Source organism: Cricetulus griseus, chromosome 2 (assembly GCF_003668045.3).
Source record: "Cricetulus griseus strain 17A/GY chromosome 2, alternate assembly CriGri-PICRH-1.0, whole genome shotgun sequence".
Taxonomy (NCBI): domain Eukaryota; kingdom Metazoa; phylum Chordata; class Mammalia; order Rodentia; family Cricetidae; genus Cricetulus; species Cricetulus griseus.
The window spans coordinates 339,141,390-339,161,881 of NC_048595.1; the positions used below are offsets into that span (position 1 = coordinate 339,141,390).

Sequence of the window (20,492 nt, forward strand, 5' to 3'; positions counted from 1 at the left end):
CAGTTTATTTTGTTTTGTTTTGTATGTGTGTGTTGTATGTGCAAATGCCAGGCCAGATGGTGTGGCCTGCTTTATCGTTCACTGACTTTTTCTCCTGAGAGAAGATCTCCTATTGAAACTGCAGCTAGAAGATAGTCAGCTAGTAAGCACCAGTGACCCCATCTCCACCCAACAGTTCTCTTTCCCATAGTGTTGGAGTTTACAGGCTTATTATGCTACAGTGTCATCTTGTCTCCCGGTGTGTCCGTGCCCCCCCCCTTTTTTTTTTCCAAGATAGGGTTTCTCTGTGTAGCCCTGGCTGTCCTGGAACTTATTCTGGAGACCAGGGTGGTCTCAAACTTGAGTATCCACCTACCTCTGCCTCTGGATTGAAGTTGTGCAACATCGTCCAGCAAATGATTATTTTTTTTATTTTATGTGAGTTGGTGTTTTGCCTGTATGCTTGTCTGTGTGAGGGTGTTGGGTCCTCTGGAACTGGAATGACAGTTGTGAGCTGCCATGTGGGCGCTGGGAATTGAACTTGAGTCCTCTGGAAGAGCAGCCAGTGCTGAGCCTTCCCCCCTTCCCTCAGCATCCTCACCTCATTTTTTAAGCGTGGGTTGTAGAAATTTGAATTCAGGGCCTCATGCTCTTGCAGCTCTCCCTGGCTTAGCCATCTTCCCCAGCCCTGCAGGGCAGTTTTCTGAGGGGAAGATGACTATGTCATATGATTTTTATTGGTTTTTGTTGTTGTGAGACACAGTGTCACCTTGTAGTCCAGGCCTGCCCTAAGTTCTTAGTCCACCTGATTCTGCTGTCTGACTGTTGGGATTCCAGGCATAAGCTACCATGTCTGGATCCTTATTGAATTATGTTAACGATGGTATTAATTTGTAAACATCTGTGGAAAGTGTCAAAACATAGAGTTTGATTTTGTATATCCAGCAGTTTAAATATGAATGGTGAGTTAAAAGAATTTGAGTACCTGAAGGCATCCAGGAAGAGGGAAGAATTTCTCCTAGTTCCCCCATAACTGTCCCTGCTTTCCTTCTCCCCAAAACCACTGTGAGCGAGCAGTTCCTTGTGTGCTTCTCCCGACTTAAACATCTGAACTTTCAGGGTCCTAATGGTGGGGAGAAGAGGTGGTGGCTAAAGTCTTTTCTCAGAGTGCTTGACTGACTATTATAACACACCAAAGTATATTACCAGCCAAACCTGGTACTGACATATTAAAATTACTCCTCCTGCAGTGGGCAAACATGAATTGACTGGACATAAAGTCGCTGTGAAGATACTCAACCGGCAGAAGATCCGAAGCCTTGATGTGGTCGGGAAGATCCGAAGGGAGATCCAGAACTTGAAGCTTTTCCGGCACCCTCACATAATTAAACTGTAAGCCCAGCATTGTCACACTTGGTCCCATCATCTGCTCCTGCCCTTTGTTAAGCTGCCTAACCTGGAAAACCACAGCGGGCCTGGCCTACTTCCTGTGCTGTCTGAGGCTGGAGGTTGCTTTCTGCCAATTACAAAGCCCGCCCTCCTGTTTTAGCGTAATTCATATCACGCTTATTCTTGTTCTTCCCGTTGTCTGACAGAGGCCCTTCTGATAACGCTTTGTGCTTCTGTTTGTATGTAAAGAACCGACCATTGATTTTATAGTAAAATTCTCTGTGGCAGGTGCCAGGCCCTATGTTTGATCTCCAGTTCCACCCAAAAGAAAAAAAGAGGCAAAGATTTCTTGACCTCCAGATTTCAAATTTCTACATGTTGGGAATTAGGCTCGTGAGAGACTGCACTAGAAATGTTTTTTCCCTACCCTGCTTGTACTTGACAGACATACCAGAATCTGAGGAATCTAGTATTGCAGGAGGGCAGTGAGCCTCATTGTTGTTTTGAGGTTGGCACCATGAGGCTATAGGTAACTTATTTCTTACCCATGTGTTACCGTGTAGGCTAGAATTTAAAGCTGCTTGGACTTCTGTTGAACTGGCCAGCTCAAATTGTTTGTTTTTTATCTCTCATTTATTAAAGTGTTTTGCAATATCATATATGCCGATGTCCCTAAATGTACATTTATTGCTTTGAACTCTGGGCCCTATGCCCACTGCTTACTTTATATCCCCACTGGGATGTCCTGGTCAAGTTTCATCTCTTTATCACCTCTCACCATTGTGGTTAATTGCCACTTAACCCCTGTCGAAAACTTAAGAGCATCTTAACAGTCCTATTTATTCCTCTTCATACCTTCCCTCCATCTCTTCCTTCAGAGTGGACCGCTTGTCTATCTCTGTGCTTTCTTACCATCACATTGGTCTGGACCACCTACCCTCTCATGGGCTGCTGGAGGAGCCTCAGCTGCTTCTTAGCATTCAGTCAGTTCTTCACACAGCTGCCACTTGTTCTTTGAATATGCAGATCATGTGACTGCTAGCATTGAAAACATCCCATAGCTTTTTGTCTTCAAGTAAAAGCCAAAAGTCTCTACCTTCCTTGCTGTGACATCTCTGGCCTCCAGTGACTGACTCCACATCCTGTTCTCTCCTGGCTTGTTTTGCTCCTGCCTTACTATGAGCATGCCCAGCAGGCTCTGTCCTGGGCCCTTGCCCCTTGCCCCTTGCCCCTTGCCCCTTGCCCCTTGCCCCTTGCCCTTGCTTGCCCTTGCCCTTGCCCTTGCCCCTTGCCCTTGCCCTTGCCCTTGCCCCTTGCCCTTGCCCCTTGCCCCTTGCCCCTTGCCCCTTGCCCCTTGCCCCTTGCCCCTTGCTCTTCCCTCTGCCTGGCTCCCCTTCCTCCCGGGGAATGTAGTCTGCTCCTTCCTTCCTTCCCTCCTTCCTTCCTTCCTTCCTTCCTTCCTTCCTTCCTTCCTTCCTTCCTTCCTTCCGGCTCTGCTAGGTTGTGCTCTGGCCTTCCTGGAGAACTCTGTACAGAAGAGATTTTGCTTCCTTTTCTCCATTGCATGCTCTGCACTACATAATTAATGCTTATTTACTGTCTGCTTCCTGGCCCCAGGATCAAGAGCAGCACAGAAACAGGACACTGGCTTTGTTCCCCACAGTCTTGTAGCTTCTAGCACAGTACCCGGTGTATTATAGGTGCTTAGTGACTATTGAATGGATGAATACACGTTTTAATATTAGTAGATAAATGTTTTCTCTCACCAGGTACCAGGTCATCAGTACACCATCTGATATTTTCATGGTGATGGAATATGTCTCAGGAGGAGAGCTATTTGATTATATCTGTAAAAATGGAAGGGTAAGCCATTCTCATTTAATCCTGTACATATTTTGTAACTCCCCTGTATCCCTTATTTGCATCAAAATGTCAGAAAGCAATTTTCAGAGGTCTGTTTAGTAGCCAGTTCCCTTAGTCATATTTGCTTAAACTTATAGGCTGCTTAGAGGTAGAAAGAAGGACCTCATTGATGGGCCCCTGAGCCCACTTATACAGACATAGATAATAAGTTATATATTTGTTCAAGGTCACATGACTTATTAGTGATAAGAGTTCACCTAAATCCCTAAAATGTATACTCTTCAGATTTATGTTTTTGGGTATACAAACCTTTTTCCTTTTTTTGAGACAGGCTCTTACTATGTCATCTTAGCTGGCCTGGAACTCAATCTGTAGATCAGACTAGCTTTTGATGCAAGGAGACCTCCCTGCTTCTGCCTCCCGAGTGCTGGGATTAAAGGCATGCTCAGCCTATGAATGCTGGGATTAAAAGTGCGCCTAGCCAAAACAAACCTTTTTTTTTTTTTTCCAAAAGAAAAGGTATTTTTATTTCAGTAAAAAACCATAATAATACAGTTGACTTCCTACTAAAAGCACTAATGAAGCACTCAGGCAAACATTCCTTAATATATTCTGAAGTTTGATACCAACAATCTATGATGCTCAGGTCCCCCCTGTATAATGGTTCACTATACAAAACTTTTTAATATGCAGCCAGGCATTGGTGGAGCAGGCCTTTTATCCCAGTACTCGGGAGGCAAGGGGATCTCTGTGAGTTTGAGGCCAGCCTGGTCTCCAGAGCGAGTGCTAGGATAGGCTCCAAAGCTACACAGAGAAACCCTGTCTTGAAAAACCAAAACAAAAAACAAAAAACAAAACAACAAAAACAAACTTTTTAATATGCATCTTAAACTTTATAAGTATCCCTTAAAATATATATATATTATTAAATACCAAAGATGTAGTAGGACTTGTTGTTAACCTGGCCATATTTAAGTTGCATCTGCTCTTTGGTCTGGACTCTGATGTACTTGGAACAGTAAGAACAGGCTTCATGGAGGGCTTAGGTGTTAGAGTCAAAGACTTTGGTGTTGGAAGGACTGTGGAGACATTTAAGTTATAGATATGAATACTGAGCACTGTCTCCTGCCCATACCCGGCCTTAGGTTATGGGATTTATACCTTCTAAAAGACCCACACCTGGCACTGAGAAAAGAACTTGGCCTGCTCTCAGTCTAAAGTTATGTGCGTTATCCATTCATTTGCTTTACATAGTGTTTCTCTTTAATCAGAATAATAACTTACTAACCAATTTAATCTTTACTTATTTCTCAACACGGTTAATTTCTACTTAAAGCATTCCCTTTCTCATCCTTCAAAGCCCCACTCCTGCCCCCTAGAGGAATTCTTCCTAAAATAACCACTGCCTTCTTTATCTTTTTTCTTCTGCTTGTCATTTCCAGTCATTTTGCACTACATTATGGGTTGTTTGTTAGTTTTATGTTTTAAATGCTGAATTTTCAGCTGTCCTGTTTCTGTATTTCAGATATCTGCCTTATTTTCTGAAATTTTTAGACAGCCTGCTTGTTTGACTTCCCCTTACCTGGTTGAGAAACACATTTTGGTTTTAATTGTCTTTAGATTTCTGCACTGTTCTGTTCTCGGTCCTGCTTATCCTCCCCACCCCCCTTTTTCCTGTTTTTCATAACTCTTCCTCAGATTTGGTGATTCTTGACTGTCCATGTAAATGTCAGAATGAAGTTCCAAATGCCAAGCTCATAGACATGTGAGACTTATTGGTTGGTGGCTTTTCCCATAAGTTGAGTTGTTATTTTGGGTAGGGTAAATCATTTGCTAACAATCATAAGTATTTTTCTTCTTCATTCGATTGGATATTTTCTATTTTGTTGACAGTAGTAGTTTAGCTGTTGGAACTGAGCTGGGAGTAGGGGTCAAGTCTCTTCTGTTAGTGTGCCAATTGTCACTTAGTGGGCATCTTCCCTACATTGCCCTGTTCCTGCTGTGGTGATTTCTTTCTCTAGACCTTGGTTTTGCTTCTCTCTTTGTGCTCAGTCTGTCTTCATCTGTTGTTCAAGCACTTCTCTTGAGGGCTGCTGCCTCTCGGTCTTTTTGTTTTATGGGCCCTGTGCATTGCTGATAACATCTAGTACTGTTACCACATACTCCATGTGATCTCATCAGCTGAAATGAGCATGGCTCTGTTCATCTTCCTTTAGTCTCTGCTATTCTTTGTACTGTATTTCTCTAAGTATAATACTTTTCATTTTGTAGTCTTTCTACTTATTTTACCTCTTATATTATTAGTTAATTCTTCTCATCCTCTTTCATACATTTTTTTTATAAACATCTACTGAAACAAATGAAGGCATTAGATTGCAAAAACATTAACATATTTTTCTTGAGGAAGGATGTCTTACACTTCAGTAGCTATTTTAATTTTGCATCCCAAGAAATGGTTTATCTTTGTCCCCACATTATCCATGCATTGAAGGTGTAGAATTCTGGATTTAGGATGCCCACTCATGACCTGCCAGAGGATTGCATATGAGAGTCCTTGCCTAGGGGATCTGTGGCTTATTTATTAAATGCACTGTCCTGGAGCAGATGTAAACCAGTAGTGGTTATTACTTGATGAGCATACATCAGAAAATATAGGGAAGATTTTTGAAGATTATTTTAAAAAGATTATATTTAAACATTTTAATTGTAGTGTAAGATTTTTTTAAACACACAAAAGGAAAAAGAATTAAGGGTTTTGTTTTGTTTAGATAAAAGCATCTTGGGCCTGAAGAGATGGCTCAGCAGTCATGAGGGTGTGCTGTTCTCTCAGAGGTCTGGAGTTTGGTTCTTAACACCCATGTTGGTGACTCACGACTGTCTCTTGACTCTAGATCCAGAGGCTCCAGTGTCCTTACAGTTCTGGCCTCTGTACACACACACACACACACACACACACACACACACACACACACACCCTTAAAAATACCTTAAATTTCAGAACACAGTCTATGGTTACTTTGTATTTAATTTACAGTGCTTTAAGTAGTAACCCCATCCCAACAGCACTTTCTGTATTCTTTTCCTTTCCTTTCATTCTTGGGCAGTTTCATCCATGTGAGTGTGCATTCTGTTTATTCTCACTCCTATGATCGCTTCTCTCTCCCACTCCTGTCACTCCCCTTCCTTCCTACAGGCCTCTTTCTTGCTTGCATGACTTTTTGTTTTGTTTGGCGATTGACCGAGTCTGACTAGGACTGTCGGTTTGACCATGGGTTTGCATCTGTCCATTGGAGCATGTTCTGTGTCACTCTGACCTTTTTCTCTCCACTGTTACACTGATGTGTTTTTGTTTTTTTTAACTGTTGAATTTTTGTCAACTAGAATAGGGCTTTCCTTTCATTCATTTCTGTATCATGAATGTCTAACCTGTATAGCATATTGAAAGTGTTCAATAAATATTTATTAAAAGAATAAAGGATTAAACATCACTAACTTAGAGCCAACAGCATGCCTAGTTTCAGGTAGATGTTGAAACTACTAGTCCTAGCCCATGAACTACAGAAGACGACAGGTTTTTTTAGTGCAGTCTGTGCAGGTGATAGCATCAGAAAGTTGAGCTGCTGATCTGGGTCCCCGTAACCTCCTGGCATTTCAGTTTAGTGTTCCAGTCAGTTTAGTGTTTGCCTGCATTTCTTCCCCATTTCAAAAGTACCTCATGGGTGACATTCACTTGGAAGGTTTCATGCTTTGGCAGTTTATAGGCTGGAGAATTATAAGTTTCCATTGAAACTTGTATTACTTAATATAGTACATAGCTTAAGATACTGCTCTACTTTTCCTAGTTGGATGAAAAGGAAAGTCGACGTCTGTTCCAGCAGATCCTTTCTGGTGTGGATTATTGTCACAGGCACATGGTGGTCCACAGGGACCTGAAACCTGAAAACGTCCTGCTTGATGCACACATGAATGCAAAGATAGCTGATTTCGGTAAGGACATTTTGACCTATTCCAGGAGTATACGTAGCCGCCTTCAGTTGTGTCTGTGGGTTATGCTGAGAATCCCATCTTGTAAATGAGCATGCAAAAGGGAAAAACACTGAGTTCCTCTCTTCAAAACTGAGTATAAAGAGATTTAATTATTTTGTGAACATGTACACATGCAGTCGCATGCCTGAGCACACACAAACCTCCCCCCCCCACACACACACATGTGTGCACACTTGGGCACACGCAGCACTCCCACACATGCATGTTTACATGTACCCAGAATCATATACAAATGGCAGAGGACATCTTTGGGGGTTGTTTCTGTTCTTCCACCATGGGGGTCTCACAGACTAAACTCAGGCTGTCAGGTTTGGTGGGAAGCACCTTTGTCTGCTGAGCCATCTTGCCAGCCATAAAATTCAGTTTTGTGATAGTAAATCTTTCAAATTGTCAACATTAGAGATTTGAAACAAAGTGACTTTATATCTAATATATTCTTTTGGTCAGGTATGGAGAAAATGGAAAGTAAGTGGGGTGGAATTATTGAAAAAATTGAAATCTAGAAAGAAAACTTTTAAATATTTAAATGCTTTAAAATTGAATTTCAGATATGGTCACACATGCCTCGAACCCTGTATCCCAGAGATGGAGGCTACATAGTAAGGCCCTCTTTCATGAAAGAAAAGAGAATAAAATACAGAGATTATAGGTTCCGGTGACCATTCTGGGCTTGGGTTTTGTTTTTATAGAACAGAGCAGGACTGGTAGAAATCTTTCTATCTCTCTGAGATTATTTTGCCTACCAATATCTATCTTGAAAGTTAAGCATTTCACATTTATTCTAGTAAACAAAGCCATCACTAGTTTAATACATACTCATTAAACTCTAGTTATAGAAACGAATTGTGCATTTTTGTATAAGGGTAGAACATTTAGGAGGTAAAGTCTGTGATCACATTGAAGCAAAGAAAAAATAAATGGTGGCTAATCTTGTTATCATAAACTTGGCTTTGTTGTAAAATGGACTTTCAGTTTTGTCCATGGGGAACCTTGAGTGGCCGTTGTTTGTCTTTTCAGGTCTTTCAAACATGATGTCAGATGGTGAATTTTTAAGAACAAGCTGTGGCTCACCCAATTACGCTGCACCGGAAGTAATTTCAGGAAGGTAGTGTTTGATAGTATGATACTTTTTATGTATTTGTAGTACTTATTTCTTTTTAGATTTTATTAGTCTATATTGTCACATTTAATACTAATGAAGGAAGAGAGAAATATTTTCTCACTTGCAAATTTTGCATTCTAAGAATAATATACAAGGAACAGGAGAGGTGGCTCTGTGGTTAAGAGCACTTACTGCTCTTCTAGAGGACTGGAGTTTGGGTCTCAGCACCCATATTTTGGGTGGCTTACAACTGGCTGTAACTTACCTCCAGGAGACCCAAAGCACGCTTTTGGTTTCTGCAAGCAGGTGCATGCATGTGTGTATACACCACAAACAGACAGACAGACAGACAGACAGACAGACACACACACATACACACACACACACACACACACACACACACACACACACACACACACACACACACACACACACACAAATAAAAATAAATTTTATAAAAAATGTAAGTGGATAAATTAGCAAATCCATTTATAGACAAAAATGTTGGTTTGCAAGTCATGTTAAAGTAGTTAGGATGAAGTACTTTAATTTTTTCCTTTGGTGGAAGAATTTAAAGCAAGTCAGTTGTAAAGGTAGATAGGTAAGTTGCTGAAAACCTGACTAGCAAACAACTTTCTCGAGAGAAATGGCTAACCTGACAAAAAATAAAAAATGAGCATTATAAGAGGTTCATGCTTGTAATTCTAGAGGTTGAGATTATTCGTTGATATCCAAGAAAAACAAAACAAACAAAACACCCAGGCAGAAAGCAAAACAGAGTTACAAGTATAATGTAATGTAAAGTTTCATAATTATTCAAATAGATGGCATCTGTGTAGTAGCTTCATATTTTATGAGGAAAGAAAGTGTCTTAGGAAATTGAATTAAAGAAGGTGGTCCTCCAGAATTGGAAGTCAGGCAGACGGGCTGGATGTAGTGAGCATTGCACATGTTTTGAGGTGGGACCATATACACGTAGACCCTGTATCAGGAAAAAGCGAGGTGGGGAAAGGGAGAGAGGGAGAAAGTCAGATTCACTTGCATTCAGTCTTGCTCTGGATCTGCTAGATACTGCAACATAAGAATGCTGATCTTGGCTGGGTGGTGGTGGCACACGTGTTTAATCCCAGAACTCAGAAGGCAGAGGTAGGCAGATCTGTGACTTTGAGGCCAGCCTGGTTTACAGAGCAAGTTCCAAGACAGCCAGGGCTACTCAGAGAAACCCTGTCTCAAAAAACCAATCAAACAAGAAAATTCATTTGTGTTTTCTATCTTAGTTCCTTTGGTATGAAAATATGCAAGACCTAGATACAGTGGTATATATAATTATATAAAAAGTGATGCATTATGAGCAGGCATACATAAAATGAGCTATTAGCGAAATCTGTCCAGTTTGCATAGTCAAAAATATGCAAGACCTAGATACAGTGGTATATATAATTATATTAAAAGTGATGCATTATGAGCAGGCATACATAAAATGAGCTATTAGCGAAATCTGTCCAGTTTGCATAGTCAGTCTTTGAGGTCTGGATGAATAGAAACACTTATTTTCAAAAAAGTTTTTATTGATATTGTAATAGTTTATTTTACATGTTTTCCCCCTAAAGCCAGACTCTGAATGCATGATTCAACTTTTTTGCAGTGAGTTAAGATACTCACTTGTCTCCAGCTCCCCAAACGTGGGTGTCAGTTGTGGGGTTTGGGCAGTCTTTGGGTGTCTCCAGCCCTTACCAGGTTTTGACCTGGGAGGAATGACAAACTCAGTGAGTTGGTCTTGAGTATAAGTTTTACTTCACACTTATGTCAAAGCAACACACAGCATAAACAAACAATCCTAAGAACCACAGACAATAGGCTCACAGCAGGGAGTACCTCTCCTGCAGTGGCCCTAGGTTTAGGGCTGGGACTTCCATTCCTCTGGATTCAGGACAGCGAGTCTCCTGAGGGCCTGGTGTGGAGTCTGGCTCAGAACCGGCAGCACTCAGCTTGATGGACTGGTTTGTCTTAGGTTAACGGAGGAGAGCTCCAGGACATAGAGTCGTGGTACACTCTAAAATTCCTAGTTCTGAGCTGGGCCTTAAATAATTCGCTAAATTGTGCTAATCACACTTTGCCACACTTCACACATTTTCACTCTTATCTACAGCGGCTGGGCTGCGTAGTGGGCCTATACTCCCTTTCCTTTAATCTTTCTTCAGCCAAGCCTTTGCCTGCCTGGTTGTAGCCTCTGTGCTAATCTCCAGCCAGGCCTTTGCCTGCCTGGTTACAAGGCTCCTTACAATGGGGCCGCTGGAAGTGAATGAACTGGCTTTTGGAGCCCATTCCCTTTGGAGGGATACCTTGTTCAGCCTAGATACAGGGGAGAGGGGCCTCGGTCCTGCCCCAAATGATGTGACAGACTTTGACCCTTCTGATTGGAAGGCTTCACCCTCTCTGGGAGTGGATGGCGGGTGGGATGGGGAGGTGGAGGGGCAAGAGGGAGGGTGGGAGGGAGAGGGAACTGGGATTGATATGTAAAATAAGATTGCATTTAAATAAAAAAGTTGTGTGTGTGTGTGGGGAGATACTTATCTCCAGAGTGCTTCAAGGAGAAGTTTAAAGTACTCTGTGAATTCCACTTACTTTGGCTTGCTCTACAGCCTCAAGCTCTTGAATTTTGATGTGAGGGTTTTAGGAGAAATGGGTGAAATGGGTTCAGAGTCAGGCACTACAGAATTGAATCTTGGTCCAGTGAGATGACTCAGCTGGGAAAGCGCTTCCTGCCAAGTGTGATGACCAGAGTTTGATCCCTGAAACTTACTTAAAGGTCGAAGGAGAGAACTGACTCCACAACTTGTCATTCACCTCCACACTCACTGTGGGTGTGCACAGATATACACATGGCACATACACATTTTACCGCATGCGCGCGTGTGCACACACACATGCGCACATGGAATAAAATTTATTTTAAAAAAGTATCTTATCTCCATGGCTCAAATTCAACATTGATCATGAGCCTTATTGGGTTTTATTGATAGGACCCTTTAAGGGTCATAGTAAGGCAGTAAAACAATTTTACCCATGGCTCAATATTGACAAAACACCATAACTTGTAAAAGGCAATACTGGTAACATTAACATCTTTATGTATGATGTGCAGCAGTTGCTATAAATACCATATTCTGATCACTCATTTCTTTGAAAATGATTTTCTTGTATTTATTCTTCATAAAATACTTGTATTTGAAGAATGTTGAGTAGTGCATTCGGCTGTTGTGATTAATGCAGCTGCCTTCCCTATTCAGATTGTATGCAGGCCCTGAGGTGGATATCTGGAGCAGTGGGGTCATTCTCTATGCCTTGTTATGTGGAACCCTCCCCTTTGATGATGACCACGTGCCAACTCTTTTTAAGAAGATATGCGATGGGATTTTCTATACCCCTCAGTATTTAAATCCCTCTGTGATCAGCCTTTTGAAGCATATGCTGCAGGTAGATCCCATGAAGAGGGCCACAATAAAAGACATCAGGTAACTTTAAACCAGTGTACTTTTCTACCTCTTTGAGTCTCAAGATAAAATTTCATTTTATTAATGACGTATTTTTTTTCTAGCAGTACACTTTGAGTCATAGGAAATTGAGTTTTATAGATAATGTTGCATTGTGTGTGGTTGAACCTCATAGTTTACGTAAGGCGGAACTGATGGTGGCAGATATACGTTTCTCAAGTTGAGGTGAGCCATTTCTCATGAACACTCAGAGTACCTAATGGAGTCTTTGTTCTGCCATCAATGTTGTCTTATCCCCCTCCCTTTTTGTTCTCCTTAATTCTTTGAGATTCTGATGGCTAGACTGTACATTTTTCTGGTACTGGAGGAAGGAAGGAAGGAAGGAAGGATAGAAGGAAGGAAGAGAAGGAAGGGAGGGAGGGAGGGAGGGAGGGAGGGAGGGAGGGAGGGAGGGAAAAAGAAAGAAAGAAATGAAGGAAGGAAAACTGTATGCCTGTAGGAGTTAATAAATAAGAAAGCCTTGGGGTAACCAGGAAGAGCGGGAAGAGACTAACATGTGAATTTAAGCTTTATTCCTTTCCACTTACCCCTCATGCTAAAAGTCCTGCTGAAGCTAGGCAGTGGTGACATACACCTTTAATCCCAGTACTCGGGAAGTAGAGGCAGTTGGAACTCTGTGAGTTCAAGGCCAGCCTGGTCTACAGAGTTTGTTCAAGACAGCCAGGGCTATATAGAGAGACCCTGCCTGCTGAAAAGGAGATCCCAAGTGGCAGGGCATGGCTTTAGCTCCCAGATGGGAAGGGAAACTGGTTCTATTAAATTGATGTTGTAAAATATCCAAGTGAGAAGTAGATTTGCATGTTTTAGGTATTTTTTTCATAATTAAAATCTGATAGAAATGCTACGCATGGTGGCACACAGCCATAATTCCAGTACTTGGGAAGCTGAAGGAGGATGGCAGTGAGTTTGATTCCAGCCTGGTCTACATGGTGAGATTCTGTCTCAAGACCAGTCTCCATTTGGAAACAAACAAATGCCCTTAAAATTACAAAACAAAACAAAACAAAACAAAAACAAGAGAATAAAATAATACTTTTGGTCAGTTTCTTAGACAATAACCATTATTCTTTGGGGTATTTTCTTCTGTGTTTTGGTGTTGTTTTCATTTTCATTTTTGTTTTTTAAGTTTTAGCATAGTTCTTGATATGGTTCAATATCCATTTATATGTGCAGTTAAATGATATAATAGGGAATCATTCAGAGAATAGCCTTTTGAGTCATACAGAATTGGGTCATGAGGATGAGGATAAATTTTATGTGTATGAATTGCTTAGCCTGAAACTAATTATACAGTAAGAAGTTTTTTTTTTTTTTTTTTTCATGTAACATGAGGCAGTATAAACAAGAGAATACAGTGAAGCTACACAACATAGTTTCTTTCTGAGCTGGAAAAAAATCTGTACTTTGTCATTGTCATTTGGGTAGACATACCTTTTCATTTGGCTGCAGCAATCCTTAAAAATTAGTGCCAGGGCCGGGCAGTGGTGCTGCATGCCTTTAATCTCAGCACTCGGGAGGCAGAGGCAGGTGGATCTCTGTGAGTTTGAGGCCAGCTTGGTCTATTGAGTGAGTTTCAGGACAGTCAGGGTTATACAGAGAAACCCTGTATTAATGCCGAGCCCCCCCCCCCCCCGCCGCCTCTCCCCCCCAAAAAAACCCCTAGCAGCAGGCTACAACATTTTTCTCAACATACTCAGTGAAGTATGAGCTAGAAGAAGAAAAAGTTAAAAAAAAAATGGTAGTAATATAGTGTGGGTAGAAATTAAATTAATTCATTTCTTAAACTCTTGAAAGTTATTGTTTTTATTCTTGGTTTTACTCAAAATTCTTCCCCTCACACTGCTGTTTCCTCTTAGGGAACATGAATGGTTTAAACAGGACCTTCCAAAATATCTCTTTCCGGAGGATCCATCATACAGTTCAACCATGATTGATGATGAAGCCTTAAAAGAAGTGTGTGAAAAGTTTGAATGTTCGGAGGAGGAGGTTCTCAGCTGCCTTTACAATAGAAACCACCAGGACCCATTGGCAGTTGCCTACCACCTCATAATTGATAACAGGAGGATAATGAACGAAGCCAAAGATTTCTACTTGGCAACAAGCCCACCTGATTCTTTCCTAGACGACCACCATTTAACTCGGCCACATCCTGAAAGGGTACCATTCTTGGTTGCTGAAACACCAAGGGCACGGCACACCCTTGATGAATTAAACCCACAGAAATCCAAACACCAAGGTGTGCGGAAAGCAAAGTGGCATTTGGGAATTAGAAGTCAAAGTCGGCCAAATGATATTATGGCAGAAGTTTGTAGAGCAATCAAGCAATTGGATTATGAATGGAAGGTAAGAAGGCAAGCATTCTACCTAACACATTTGGGAAACCTGCAGACAAAAAGTCTTTTGTAGAAGAATTGATTGGATGTGCCTTTGTTTTTGTCCATATCATATGCTAGGTTGTAAACCCCTATTATTTGCGTGTACGAAGGAAGAACCCCGTGACAAGCACATTTTCCAAAATGAGTCTACAGCTATACCAAGTGGATAGTCGGACTTACTTACTGGATTTCCGTAGTATTGATGGTATGTACACAAAAACCCATAGAGGTAATATGGTATACCTGTTTAACTAATTTGGTTTATAGTTTTTTCTTTTCTTTTGTTTTGAATTAAAACTAAGCATGAAAAGTAGTAAGTTCCTCCCTCCCTCCCTCCCCCTCCCCCTTTTCCTCACCCACCCATGTGTACATGGGGTGAGGGCAGCAGAGGTCAATGTCAGCTGCCTTCTCCATCACTCTCCATCTTACTTTTGAGATAAGGCCTCTTTCCAAACAGGAGGTTGCCCCTTAGGCTAGACTTACTGGCCTGCAAGCCCCAGGGATCCTCTCATTTCCAGCCTTCAGTGTTGGGGTTATAGATGTGCACCTCCTGGCCTGGCTTTTACATAGGTGCCGAGGATTGGAATTGAGGTCCTTATGCAGTGCGGCAGGCTCTTTATCTACCAAGTCATCTCCCTAGCCTCCAGTATGATACTTTCATACAGATACTTTGTTTTTAATCATCCTCCCCCACTGCCCTCTCCATCTTCAACCTTTGTGTCTAATGAAACTTCCTGGCTTTTTCCTGGGAAGTAATAGTAAATGTGACTTCTGTGCTCCATGACACCGACAACTGTGAATCCTGTTATTCTTGTTCCATGTAGTACATTGTTCTTTTACAGTTCATCATCCCGGGGCTAGGAATTTAGTTCAGTAGTGAAGTTCTTGTCTAGCATACACAAAACACTGTCTTCAATCACCACTCCCATCTCTCCCAAGGTAGAAAATGATTATTGTCCTGTAAAATCTTTAAAAATATACAGCTTAATTCTAAAGTGATAATTTTCTTTCATATTTCTGTTGCTTTGTTCATTCTGGCAACATAAATTTTTTATTGAAAAGCAAAGGTTGATGTTACTGTAGTTTTATTTACTATTAAGTACTTTAAGAAAATAAATACAAGATTATGGCTGTCCTTCCAAATCAGTTAACCAGTATTATGGGAGGATATTTAGAATTACTACTTACAGACTCAAAGTCAGCACCTACAGAGTTTAAGAAAGACAAAGGCTTGAGCTGTGATATATTCTGGCCAACATGATGGAATGGTTATTTACTTTTGAGAAAGGGTCTTCTATGTAGGCTGGCCTGGTTTGGAGGGACAGTCCTCTTTGTTTCATCTCTGAGTGCTGGTTACAGGTGTGCACCATGCTCAGATGTCTGGATAACATGTACCTGTCATCTAACACACATCAGTACAGTTTGAGGTCGGGAGCCAGCTTTATTTTTCTCTTGGTATTTAGATAATTTTGCAGTCATAGTTATATCAACTCTTGGACTTGACCAAGTGAATGAATACTTACTATTTCTATATTTCTGCTCTAGTACTATTTCTACTTGTATTCTGTTCCCAACTAGTTTCTCTTTGATTTCACTTTTAGTGTTACTTTTGTGGTGCTAGAGATGAATCCAGGCCTTTTCAATAAGCTCTAGCCCCAGCCCTCTTTTTACTTGTTATTTTGAAGGAAGGTCTCACAAGTTACCCAGGTTGTCCTTGAACTCTCTAGCTCAGGTAGGCCTTGAACTTATGACCCTCCTGCTTTAGCTTCCTGAGTAGCTGGGATTGAAGGCCTGTACCACTAGTCCCTGCTTTTCTGGTTTTGCTTATTGCAATTGTTGCTCTGTTATGCTCGCAGATGAAATAGGAGAAACTGCAGAGTGAAAAGCACTGAACTGAAGTTGGGAGGGTAGAGTGCCCAAATGGCCGAACCTTTCTGTTCATTTGTTTCCTTGAACAAATCATTGTTTTCTCTGGCTTTGTTTTATATTAGTAAAATGGTTCTTGGCTGAGATGATTTCCAAGATATCATCCATATTTCAAGAGATTGATTCTGTGCTTTTAATAGAAAAGACTTTTAGTGGTAGGGGATTTTTTTTTTTTTTAAATTAAAACTCAGGTTATTAGTTTCCTGGCTCTTAGTGTAAAAGTCAAGAGTGATAGATTGTGTACCCTGTGTGAACTGGTCATCCATCATAGGCATTCTCCATGCTGTGTGGAGAAACTGTGAGTGAGTGGCTTAATCCAGGCACAGTACCCCCATTTGAGAATGTATTTAAATTACACATGCTCTGGGGAGCTAGTCAGTAGTCTCACTTAAAGAATCTGATCCATACTGTTGGACCTCTCAAGGGACAAATAGTAACATGTGGGAATTCTTTTCACCCAGATGAAATAACAGAAGCCAAATCAGGGACGGCTACTCCACAGAGATCGGGATCCATCAGCAACTATCGGTCTTGCCAAAGGAGTGACTCTGATGCTGAGGCTCAAGGAAAGCCGTCAGAAGTTTCTCTTACCTCATCTGTGACCTCACTCGACTCTTCTCCGGTTGACTTAGCTCCAAGACCAGGAAGTCACACAATAGAATTTTTTGAAATGTGTGCAAATCTAATTAAAATTCTTGCACAGTAAACCTAAAACTTTGCTTATTTCTTTGATGCAATAAGCATGCATAATAAATTATAGCCAAACACTTCCACTTATCAAGTTTTACATATATATATATGTGTGTATATATATATACATATATATATGCATATATCTAAGGATTGGCCTTTGGAATGCAGTTTGCACAGGGATTGGAAAATGATAAAAGCCTAATGTGCGGAAATGAATTGGGACCATTCTGTTGTCCCTTATTCAATAGATATATACAGCAAAATATATACAGAATGGATTGTAGGTCTCACTTGATTTTTGACCATTTTAATTTGGTGTAACAGGGCTTTGTAGGCCATAAATTTACCATAAAAGCCTTCACATATGTTGATGTGTTTTATATTTGCTTCATGAATTAATTATTTGCCTAGAATTCCCCATAGACCTTCTTAAGTGATGCTGTTTTCTGGGCTCCTTAGCTTCTTAAATAGCTACTATTTCCATTTCTGGTAACATTGTGAACGATTTCCACAACATTAAAATGCTGTTTTGTGTGGTAAGTCATACCAGATACAGACTCAATTTAAATCTTTTCTTTAGCTTGTAAGCCCCCAAATCCATAGAATTTATGTATTCAGAAACCCTGAGCCCTAAGTTTACTTCTACAATTTCCCCCTTTGATTTGTATATGAAGTGCTGCTTTGGATCCAAGAGTGGAGTTGCTCATACTGTACTGAATCATGTTTTTTCACTGTCATGGATTCTTCTGGCTGTCATGCCAGCCACTGTTGAATGTCATTTGATTGTATATTTTTAATATTGATTCAGTGCATAGAAAGGACATTTTTTATAAGCTTTGAATACGTGGATTGGATTTTTGACCCCTGATTTTATTCTGGACATTTAAAAAAAAAATACAGTGATCGCATGTATGTCTACTACTTAGTTCCAACAACTCCTATTTGGCTGCATTTGCTCTCTAGATGCACATATGTACAAAAACAGATATGCATATATGTTTGAATGTATGTATGCTTTTGTTCTGAACCACTGAGATGTTAAGAAACACATACTCAGTCCTAAATACTTAAGCATCTCCTAAAAATAATATTGTCCTTTAAGAAACTCTTGAATGCATTATAAAACGAGTAATTTCCAGACAGTGAATGGCCTTCCATATTTATCTCTTAACTGTCCAGAATCCCGTTTATATTTACAGTCTCATTTCAGCTCTATCTCTTTAATCAGGTAAATAATATTCTGAAAAGGTGGAGAAGGGATCAGTTCTTAAAATGGTCAAGTTTATTTCAGGTTTTACTTTTAAAAAATTAGTGGCTATAGAAGTAATATCTTTCTTAGATCTCTGATTTCTATGCCTCTCCTCTTTCAGTGACAGCACAGCATTTGAGTTGTAAATGAAGATTTAAAGTCAGGGAAGATGAAGCTTGGTGTTTTATGAGCAAATAATGTCTTATTGTCCACATTTGGCTTCTATTGAAGTTTAAGAAATTGGGTATGAGGCTCTAGCTCAGTGGTGGTGTTTGTCTAGGATGCACCCAGCATCCTGGGTTTGATCCCAGCAATGCAAAAATACATTTTCTTTAAACATTAATCATTTTCCCTTTGCAGGAGAGATATTTTTTTCACTATATTTATTTTAATCCCCCTCACCCCCCAATGTGTTGAGCACTTACGTAACCAGAAGGGAATGAATTTGGAGGTCATGATAGCTTGGTTTATGCACTGAATTCCAAACAAAGATTATGATTCTTTTGTTCAGGGCTTGTTTTATTCAACTCCAATTTGGATGCTGTATAAAGTAATGGATCCTCCATTTAAATGAGTTCCGAACTGTATTTATACCGAGTGTGTTTGTGTGGGCGAGTGTGTGTGTGTGTGTGTGTGTGTGTGTGTGTGTGTGTGTGTGTGTGTGTCCTCTGTTTGGGGTTTACTGATATTACTTATGATGTCCAAATGCAGCATTGTGTTCCTGATGTGAAGAAAGGAAGAGTGTGTTTTTTTTAAAGTTCCAGCTTTGTAAATAGAACTAAGTAATATCTCTATAAACTGTGTGGAAGGGGAAGGGGCACAAAAGGAGGAACCAATTAAATAGGACCTTCTAAAAATTGTTAATTTTGTAAACTTTGCTTCTTTTATAAGTTATTCTGTGATTCCTTTTAGTTACCGAGTTTTATTTTGAAGATATTTAAATATTGCACTTGTATAAATAGTATGATAAATGCAGACTATTGCAGTCAATTTTTTCAAGCTAGGATATCTGAAATGATAACTTTCAGTTAAGTATGTCAAGCTTGCAACAGAATTTTCACAAATGTATTGTGAATGTAGTTTGCAAATTCTTATATTGAAAATGTAAGGGGAGTCAATGCAAATGATTTTTAATCTTTTTTTATTATCTTTTCAGCAGTTTATATTTTTTTGTGATTTTATGCAACCATATTTTTACTTTGTCTTGATAACTGAAAGCTGTATAAGTTTTTGCCAGAAAAGTACTGTATACATAGTTTTAAAATAACAGATTTTGCTGATATGTAAAAATTTTGCCATTAAAATTGATTTCTCATGAAAGGAACTTTTCTACCAAGTTGGGACACGTGGGAGCTTAATATATCTAATTTAAAATAATTTCATTGAAATAAACACCATTGCTTTTACTTTGATTATATTTTTTCTTAAGATGCTTTTGTAGTGTTTTGGAGTTTTAGATAATTTTATATAAATTCTCTCCCTTCCTTGCACCGTCCTTTGGACTTTTGATGCCATTCACAGATGAGCTAATGTGGTTGGGTGTGTAAGATCTGTGTTCCAAGTGGCATCTTGGGAATGAAAGAAAAACATGTCTAAATCTTTCTTTCTTCTCCTTAACCTCCACCTGATCATTGTGGACCCTGACAAGATGAATGAGATTCCACACACAACCTAACTGTGAAGTTGGTTGTAGGGTGGGGTCAATCTTTGTGGGTTATGTATGATTGCCCAGAGTACCTTGATTTAGAAAGCTGGCATAATAAAGAAAAAAATTCATTTTTCATCTCTTCTGTCTTTCTTGATTAATCTAGGTTTGGGAGTTGGCAGTTCACTTATTCATGGCTGAGTATCTGGGCTCTTTCATGTACTGAAATATAAAATGCTGCTTGATTATATTTTAGTACCCCAAACGCTGATTTTGGTCTCTCATAAATTTGTTTAGGTTTCATCTAGAAATCAACCATCTAAACAAAATATTAAGATGCAAACAGAAAAGTTGAAGCAGCTGTCACACACTAGTCACAAACACTGTACAGAGTTCCATCATTGCTCCAATACTGTTTACTATTAAATCTAGAAAAGCTCTTGGGGCTTTTGCTAGATTTCTGGCTTTCTAAATATTTAAAACAGCAAAGCCACATTAAAGAATGTTATGAACAACATGTAATGCTCTTTTGGAGAACTCATTTTTCTAGGCATTCTCTGAAAATTTGCACAAGAAACTGTCATGTGAAACAACATCTATTGAACTGTCCTATTTATTATGAATGAATAAACTTCTGGTGGTTGTAAATGCCAATAAATAGTACCAAATA

The 20,492-nt window shown here is 39.9% G+C and overlaps 1 protein-coding gene across 2 annotated transcripts in view; it reads left to right on the forward strand.

Moving 5' to 3' along the window:
* Nucleotides 1–19,960, forward strand: part of Prkaa1 (protein kinase AMP-activated catalytic subunit alpha 1) — a 38,180-nt gene extending 18,220 nt beyond the window's left edge. For both annotated transcript variants that reach the window (XM_027401368.2, XM_027401369.2), the window contains exons 2-9: nucleotides 1,230–1,371; nucleotides 3,138–3,231; nucleotides 7,074–7,218; nucleotides 8,296–8,383; nucleotides 11,671–11,895; nucleotides 13,791–14,277; nucleotides 14,388–14,514; nucleotides 16,697–19,960. In XM_027401368.2, the coding sequence (XP_027257169.1) occupies nucleotides 1,230–1,371; nucleotides 3,138–3,231; nucleotides 7,074–7,218; nucleotides 8,296–8,383; nucleotides 11,671–11,895; nucleotides 13,791–14,277; nucleotides 14,388–14,514; nucleotides 16,697–16,941 (1,553 nt within the window). In that variant the 3' untranslated portion in view covers nucleotides 16,942–19,960. The remainder of the gene's footprint in view (nucleotides 1–1,229; nucleotides 1,372–3,137; nucleotides 3,232–7,073; nucleotides 7,219–8,295; nucleotides 8,384–11,670; nucleotides 11,896–13,790; nucleotides 14,278–14,387; nucleotides 14,515–16,696) is intronic.
* The last annotated feature ends 532 nt before the right edge of the window (nucleotides 19,961–20,492 follow it).